The sequence below is a fragment of the Solanum verrucosum genome, unplaced genomic scaffold (genome assembly GCF_900185275.1).
Source record: "Solanum verrucosum unplaced genomic scaffold, falcon-dt-bn FXZP01000101.1, whole genome shotgun sequence".
Taxonomy (NCBI): Eukaryota; Viridiplantae; Streptophyta; class Magnoliopsida; order Solanales; family Solanaceae; genus Solanum; species Solanum verrucosum.
The window spans coordinates 2875762-2883932 of record NW_026020111.1 but is presented as its reverse complement, the minus strand read 5'-3'; the positions used below and the strand labels follow the sequence as shown (position 1 = coordinate 2883932).

General features: G+C 35.7%; 1 protein-coding gene across 2 annotated transcripts; it reads left to right on the top strand.

Annotated features, from left to right (window-relative positions):
• The first annotated feature begins 1257 nt into the window (after positions 1–1257).
• Positions 1258–7526, top strand: LOC125825411 (uncharacterized). 2 transcript variants are annotated; one of them, XM_049504752.1, is made up of 6 exons: positions 1258–1622; positions 3710–4011; positions 4135–4192; positions 4878–4990; positions 5871–6132; positions 7068–7526. In XM_049504752.1, exons 2-5 carry the CDS (start codon positions 3757–3759, stop codon positions 6120–6122), a joined length of 678 nt encoding a protein of 225 aa, XP_049360709.1. In that variant the 5' UTR covers positions 1258–1622; positions 3710–3756; the 3' UTR covers positions 6123–6132; positions 7068–7526. The 2 variants fall into 2 exon arrangements, with proteins under 2 accessions (XP_049360709.1, XP_049360710.1); XM_049504753.1 differs by lacking the exon at positions 1258–1622 and adding an exon at positions 1645–1721 and having other exon boundaries at positions 7068–7167.
• The last annotated feature ends 645 nt before the right edge of the window (positions 7527–8171 follow it).

Below are 8171 nucleotides of genomic sequence, written 5' to 3'. Positions count from 1 at the left end.
TCTAGCAATTATTTGCTTGGGCGTAAGCTTGGTCGGCATCCACATGGGCGTCCAAAAATCTCATGGACGTCATAAATCCAATCCAATGCAGACTTCTTATACTCATAACGTTCTTCTATCATGCCCATTAAAGGTAAGAATCAAATTTGTGAACTAACCCTTGAGTCGATTATTATTGAAAGATTTATCTGATAAACCCCCAATTTGTGTAGGTTGAGCTCCAAGGAGGTGATACCACTGCATCAAACCGTTCATCAGGTACGCCTCTCAATAGTGATCTAATTAACCACATTTACAAGAATTCATAACAAATTTCATGTGTGGTCATAGTCAACTGAACATTAATCTTCAAGTAACTAAGAATTCCCTCTGCATTGTTACTATAATCATGTGATTTTGTCTTCCTTTTCTTGGAATTATGCTTCAAGTAGTATCAAAACTTATTATCACATATCTTGTAATTCAATTGAGCTTCACTGATTGTTGTATTTTCCATTTTGGAATTTTCTTGTTCTAAGATTTGATATTCTTTGTTTATCAATTTCTAGCAATATTTTTTGCTTGTGCTGGTAAATTAGTCCTAGATAAGAACTGAATACATGTTCTAACTGTAAAACTAAAAACATAGTTAGTTAAAAATCAATCACAATGTTCCCTTATCTAAAAATATGATTTACCACCACATTATTGTCCTTCAATTCCTTCTCAATGCACCTTATGCCTACCGATTAATCATAGACCATGCCCACGATGATGCGGAAGAAATGACAAAAAGGGGCCAAGAATGTTAGAGAGGTTAGGTGTATGGACGAACTCACTCGAGTAGTGAAAGAATATTAGCCGGGGCCACCAACAACTTTGACACATGACACATAGACATTAACCTTAGTACTTTGGTGCTCTAGTGGAACCTTCTCATTGGTGGAGACTCACTTGTTATAACCTATAAGTAGTCGTTCTCTCTCTCATTTGTAAGTATCTGATTCCCATCAATACAACAACAATATACACTTTTCTTGTACACCAAACATATGTTTATTTTGTCTTAGTTCTTATTTGCATATTCATACGAAGTTACCCTCAAATTTAGGGTCAGGCTCACCTACACGCACTATAGAAGTACCGAAATTTGACTCTTTTACTCTTGAGTTGCTTTATTTCATTATATTCACTTTTCATATCAATATCTAAACATATTTTCGTAAGATAATTCCCCAAGTTATTTCATGATGTCAAGAGTTTCATTCACTTCTCAAGACAAGTCTCGAAGCACCCTTTCAGCCTTTAAGTATACCAATTTCGGATAAACGATTTCGTAACACAATTCCCCAAGTTATGTTATGATGTCAAGAGTTTCGTTCACTTGTTGAAACTAATAAAAAATTCAAGAATGTTATGTCACGGAAGCAAAGGGAGCAAAGGAAGGAGGTTTATGTTCACACGGCTATAAGGCCACCAGGCCCAAAACCATTGAAATTCGTGTCACCTGCTTCTTGTTTTCTCACACGCCTTTTCGGAGTGTGTGTCATCAGCCCCTGAAAGAACACACCATATTACAACAATACCGTCTCTTCTTTCAAATTTTCTCTCCCATTAAATCTTTCATTTTCTGAAAACCCTAGGTACCCTTCCTCTCCCATGGTTCCTCTTTCTTATCCATTCTGTGTGTCTACTTCGTGAATCGTTGTTGATCAAAATCATCAGAATTCTTCTGAATTTCGGTTCGATTTTTCTATCCATCCTATCTGTTTTTTGAATTTGTTGATTTTTTTCTTGTGTTTTTCTCTTCGTTTTATGCTTAATCCATTCGGTGATCGCTGTTTTGACTGTTGATTTGGATAAAGTCGTTGTCTTTTGTTCATTTACTTTCAGTTTTGCCCTTGCGTTGTGATCGTTTACTGGAAAACTATTCTATCTGAAGTAGAAGTTTGTACTGGATTTGTAGTTGCCACGGTTGTATGCGATGTTGTTGGATAGTCTTACCAAATGTGCGGATTTTTTTTGGAATTCTGTACTTAATGTCGTAACATTTCACTGGTTTGGGAAAAAACATAACTTTCAAGTTATGATTTTTCTATGCATCCTATCTGTTTTCTGAATTTGTTGTTTTTTTTCCTGTGTTTTTTCTCCGATTTATGCTTAATCCATCCGGTTATCACTGTTTTGACTGTTGATTTGGATAAAGTCGTTGTCTTTTGTTCATTTACTTTTAGTTTTGCCCTTTTGTTGTGATCGTTTACTGGAAAACTGTTCTATCTGAAGTAGAAGTTTGTACTGGATTTGTAGTTGTCACAGTTGTACGTGATGTTTTTGGATAATCTTACCAAATGTGTGGATTTTTTTTTGGAATTCTGTACTTAATGTTGTAACATTTCACTGGTTTGGGAAAAAAACATTACTTTCAAGTTATGATTTTTCTATCCATCCTATGTGATTTCTGAATTTGTTGATTTTTTCTTGTGTTTTTTTCTTCGTTTTATGCTTAATCCATCCGATTATCGCTGTTTTGACTGTTGATTTGGATAAAGTCGTTGTCTTTTGTTCATTTGTTTTCAATTTCACTCTTGTTTTGTGATCGTTTACGGGAAAATTATTCTATCTGAAGTAGAAGTTTGTATTGGATTTGTAGTTTCCACAGTTGTATGTGATGTTTTTGGATGATCTTACCAAATTTGCAGGTTGCCTTTTTGAATTCTGTACTTAATGGTGTAACCTTCACTGGTTTGGGAAAAAACATTACTTTCAAGTTATGATTTTTCTATCCATTCTATCTGGTTTCTCAATTTGTTGATTTTTTCTTTGTTTTATGCTTAGTCTATCTGGTTATCACTGTTTTGACTGTTGATTTGGATAAAGTTATTGTCTTTGTTCATTTACTTTCAATTTTACCCTTGTTTTGTGATCGTCTACTGGAAATTATTCTCTCTGAAGTACAAGTTTGTATTGAATTTGTAGTTGCCACAGTTGTATGCGATTTTTTTTGGATAATCTTACCAAATTTGCAGGTTGCTTTTTGGAATTCTGTACTTAATGGTGTAACCTTCACTGGTTTGGGAAAAAACATTACTTTCAAGTTATGATTTTTCTTATTGATTGGATCCGATTTGAAAGAATTTGGCATTGAACTTTTGTTGTTCTGCTATTTTTGAAGATTGTATTTTTTTTCTGCTGTTCTGTTAGTATTGAAGATTGTATGTGGTGCCAATGTTGATTTCATGACCATATCCAATCAGATGTATGTCTTGTCGGAATCTAATATGTGAGACTGATTTTGGAACTTTTTACTGTCTTAAAGCAAAGTCATTTGATTCAGTTGTGCTCAGTATCAAGTTATCAACTTAAGTGCTTGATATGGCTTGTGAAGGCTTCTAGTATCACAATCACAGGGTGAATTGGCTGTCTCTTTGTTTTCTTTTTCAATGTAGAAATATATGGGATGACACTTCAAGAAGAATATGGTGCTGTTTGCTTAAATACTAATTCCATTAATTGTTACTTCTTGGTTACATTCATCTGTTTTTTTACAAATTTATCAAGAGCTTATGTGAAAGTGCATTTTGAAACTTTAAATGCTTGAAGATTGTTTCTAATTTTCCTTATGCATTAGCATTTGTGAGGACATATTTTGATAAAATTACACCTTTAGTTGCTCCAAGTTTATTTATGTCTTTCCTATTCTGATGCATAATTATGTTCTGCATCGTCTTAGGATCCATACGCCCGAAGCTGCTCTTGGGAAGCACAAGCAATCATAGAATGAGCACTCAAGACAGAAGGGCTTTTCCGATTAGGTATACAAGGAATCACTCAAGAAGGAAGACGATACTGGATGTCGATCTAAACGTGCTACCCCCATCTGATAATAGGGATCACGAAGGAACTTCAAGTCGTGTTGTTCCTGGGGATGTGCCACCTGCACAAAGAGGTGCTTCTTCGACACCTGCCCCAATTGATGTTGAGGCACTTGATGATGATGTGATAATAATATCTTCTCCAAGGGCACTTGCAGAAGTACGTTCCTCTATCCAACTCTAATGATTCCCTTAATAAATTTTTTTGGTGGTGTGTTATCTTGTGATTGCACTGGTATTTCAACCTTATGACTAATTATATTAGAGATCTTGGTTTCCCTAGGCAAAAAACAGCAACATGAGGACTCGTGGACGGGTTATTCTTGTTGATGAGGATTCTGGTAATTTACCTTTCTCTTAAAACTGTACAGCTGTAGATCGTGTGTGCTCTTTTGCTGCTGTAAAACTTTATCTTGCTCTAGATATCAAAACTTTCTAGTAAGAAACGGGTCAGAAGTACCTCACTTTGTCCCCTGTACTAGTGTATCTGAATTTACCCTCTTCTGTTATGTTTAACAAAATTCTATTTTACGTGCTACTTTAACGAGGGATAAAATTTTAATCAATCAGATATGTAAGGTACTGTAAAACCTCTTATAATTTTAAGATACCGGTTAAACGTAGGATCTATTTGTCCTCATTAAATATTCATATGTTCTTATAGAATGGAGCATTAATTTGATGTTCATTGTTGAAATTAAATGCCATGTAGGAAAATGAATGTCCTAAATGCTTACATCAGTATGAATATTGATGAAGCATAGTGGACATTTGCCAGTACTTACATAATATTCTGTTGTACTTTTTGTGATCTTTTCGTCTACGGAGGAAAATGGGAGGTGATGTAAGTACTATGAGACTATATGGACAATTCGAGGCATGTGATACGATTCTCTGAATCAACATCAGAGTGGTTGGATTAATACCATGTTGGGCACTTCTTTCTCCTTGGAGAGCTAGACTTTGAATTTGGCTATTTCATTTGCCTCCCTTGAGATTGGTCTGTTTGACTTTTAATTATTGCAGAGGATCATCTGCCGATGTTTAACAGTCGCAACATGCGCAAAAGAGTCTCAACCAATCAGTCAACAGTAATGGGTGACATTTACATAAACCTAGAAGCAAATAGCAGCTTAAAGGTAACTAGAGAAGGTCTTTTTGTGCTATGTTGAATGTTCTTTACAACATGAATGTTCTTGTTTCTCACTTATTAGAAATAAAATATGAGTGTTCTTGTACAAGTGTTTTGTTTCTCACTTATTGGCAGTAAAATAAAATAAAATATGCGTGTTCTTGTTCAAGTGATTTCTTTTCAGTTATATTCGTAAAGTTCAAAATTTGAAAAAGATCTATTTGCCACTAGTGTTCACAGCATAACTGTGATATGTCTTTTGCAACAAAGGATGGTTGGTTTGGTCTCTTAGTTATTTTTTTATGACATGTATTATTTACCTTTCTTTCTGGCCATTAACTTTCTACGTACATGTTATCATTTTCATGATCTTAGGTGCGTGTAGCCCCAAAAAAGAGAGTAAGACATTTGGTGTAGTCTAGAACTTTAAACTCTAGCCACAATGTATATTTTCCATAGTTTTATGGCATTGCTAGATAATTGAATTATACGTTATATATGCTGCCTGAAAATGGAGAGTAAAGCATTTGGTGTAGCGTGGAAGCTTCAACTCTAGGCCAATGTACTGGTTTTATGGCCTTGTTGGCTAGTTGTGTTCTTTCTTAGCTTCTTATTTCAAGCCTACACTTGTTGGGTTTTTGAAGTTGTTTAATTTATAGTAGCGTGTTTCTTGATTTCAATCTGAATCCATCATTAGAAATGTCTTGTTCCAATTTCCAAGTTCTTGCTTCTGTTGGAATCAGTTCTTTTCAATATGACATTGCTAGCCTAATTATTGGTGTCAGCTTCATGGACTTTCATCTATCAGTGCATATGTGACCTGTTTAAGTCTGTTACTTGAAATCTTTTAATGCATGGTTTTTATTATTCCTTGTCATTGATGCCAGGCAGTCACTGCACAGAGTGCAATACCACCAAAGCCAATTCAACCCCCAACACCACCAAAGCCAATTCAACCCACATTTAGCTGTCCAGTATGCATGGGAACCTTAGTTGAAGAGATGTCAACAAAATGTGGTCACATCTTCTGCAAAGCTTGCATCAAGGCTTCCATAGCTGCTCAGGGTAAATGTCCTACCTGTAGGAGGAAAATTACCATGAAAGACACCATACGGGTGTATCTTCCTGCCGCAAGTTGAGATGATAAAGGTTGGTTTTCCTATCCCAACAAACTTGGGGATAAAGTCCCATCTTCTTTCTGTGGTCATTTGGTGCATATTAAGCATGCTTTTGTAGCAGTTATCTTGTGTAAATCTAGTACTAATTTTTTTTTTCTGGATGTATTTTTTGTGTCATCCTGGAGCCAAGGGTCCATTGGAAATAGCCTCTCTACCTCTGAGGTAGGGGTAAGGCCTGTGTACACTGTACCCTCCCTAGACTCTACTTTGTGGGACTATACTAGGTATTTTTTTTGGGGTAAATTTATTAAAGCCAAATGTGAGCCCTCTAAATGGTGAATGCACTAGATAATCACGCAAAGTAGTCCTGTTATGATTTTTTCCCTGTTCTTGTGGCTAGTGTTATGGTCATTATTATTATTTGGAGGAGGGGTGGGGGATTAACTGGTGTTGCTAGTTTGTAACATGGTGAATGAAAAGGCAAGCACGACATGAATTTATGAGTTGAGGTTAGGATCAATAGGTTCTGGTAAAATGTTTTGACCCAATAGCGAGGCACGGTGGGTTGCACCAAAGCCGTTTGCCCTTCCATTTACCCCTAATGTATTAATTCTTTGTCAGAAAGCTGGCAATTATGCTGCTCCAGAAAAAAATCTAGCTATTATATAGATAAAATTTTCTCTTTTCTGAAATAGGGGTATAGCATCGAAGTGAAAGTAAGGGAGACACTGAATCCTAGGATACCCATTTATAACATGGTAAACACTGAATTTTGGAGATCCACCTTCAGTATAACCAAATCACAACTGATATGTCCCCTATCCCATTGCCATCTTGAGATGAATTCATGCTGAACAATTATTTTGTTTTTCTGTGGTGTTTTTTAAGTTTCTTATTTCCTTACGTAAGTTATTGCAGATAGAAAATGCATTTTTCATGTCTCAACACTTCTGTTGTATGTTGCAGGGGGGTGGCCACCATTTTATTTGGCCTGTGGAGGAATTACTTGTAAAGCCAGCTTGTTGTTAAACTACATGGGTTGAGGAAATATTGGAGGTTTTGGGAGAGGCATTATTGGGTCGAAGTATGAATTGGGATCACTGTTAGACTGGATACCTTGGCTGTAGCTAATACCGGTGTTCTTTTGTTAGCTTTCAAAATACTAGCTAGTGGAAACTATGGAGTTCTTGAACTTATGTTTATTACATTCTAGTTCTTGTTCGACTTATTTCAGTTCCGAAATTGTTCGGTCTTAATGAAACTAACTGTTGAGGGGGGAAATGAAAAAAGATTTGTTAGACATCATGATGTTCTTGGGGTGATTTGTGATCGCAAAGGTATATCTTATTTTTGCTTGTAGCTTGTTGAAATGTTATGCACTGCAGGTGTAGGAAAATATTATATTTATATCAAATTATTAGCAGGGGTAGAGTTTGTCGTTGTGGTCTAGAATGAAAACTTACCTGCAACTGCAAGGGGCTGCTAAAAAGGATCTATTGCCTTGCCTTCTCTGAGATTGTTTTTCTTGGGGTTGGTATTTGAATTAAATCTATGATGATAGTGGAGTCAACTCATCGATTTTCAAACTAAGTTAAATCCCACAGGGCCTCTGCCTTGCGCTGCGAGGGCCTGCAACTTTTTCCTCCTCCATCCCTCGGGGACTTTTCACTAACAAGTAAATCGAATATATCTACTTTAATACTATTATAATTTTTTTTTAAATGTTTTCAACTAATAGAGTTTGTTGATTTACTTCTACTTTTGGTTTCAAACTGAAATAGAAAAACTGATTGATAATAATTGCAAGCTCTAAGAAGTAAATCGGTCATAAGAATAGTAGTAGGTTACAGAAGTATTGATTGCGTTGAATCCATAGAGGTGCTATCTAGAGCTTTAAATGCACTATTTCTATATTCAGAAGCTTTGGGATGCCTTAATGGAGTGAAAATGTTAATCATCTAGCCTATGCAGATGATACCATCATTTTTGTTTATGTTGATGGAAACAATTTACAATTGAAATATCATAAGACTGCTGTTGATATTGTTCAGCAAATAGAGAATTGCACAT

Coding starts and splice junctions, on each gene's coding strand:
- LOC125825411 (XM_049504752.1), top strand. CDS start 3,757: ATGAGCACTCAAGACAGAAGGGCTTTTCCGATTAGGTATACAAGGAAT. Junction 4,012..4,134: donor CTCCAAGGGCACTTGCAGAA/GTACGTTCCTCT, acceptor TGGTTTCCCTAG/GCAAAAAACAGCAACATGAG. Junction 4,991..5,870: donor AAGCAAATAGCAGCTTAAAG/GTAACTAGAGAA, acceptor CATTGATGCCAG/GCAGTCACTGCACAGAGTGC.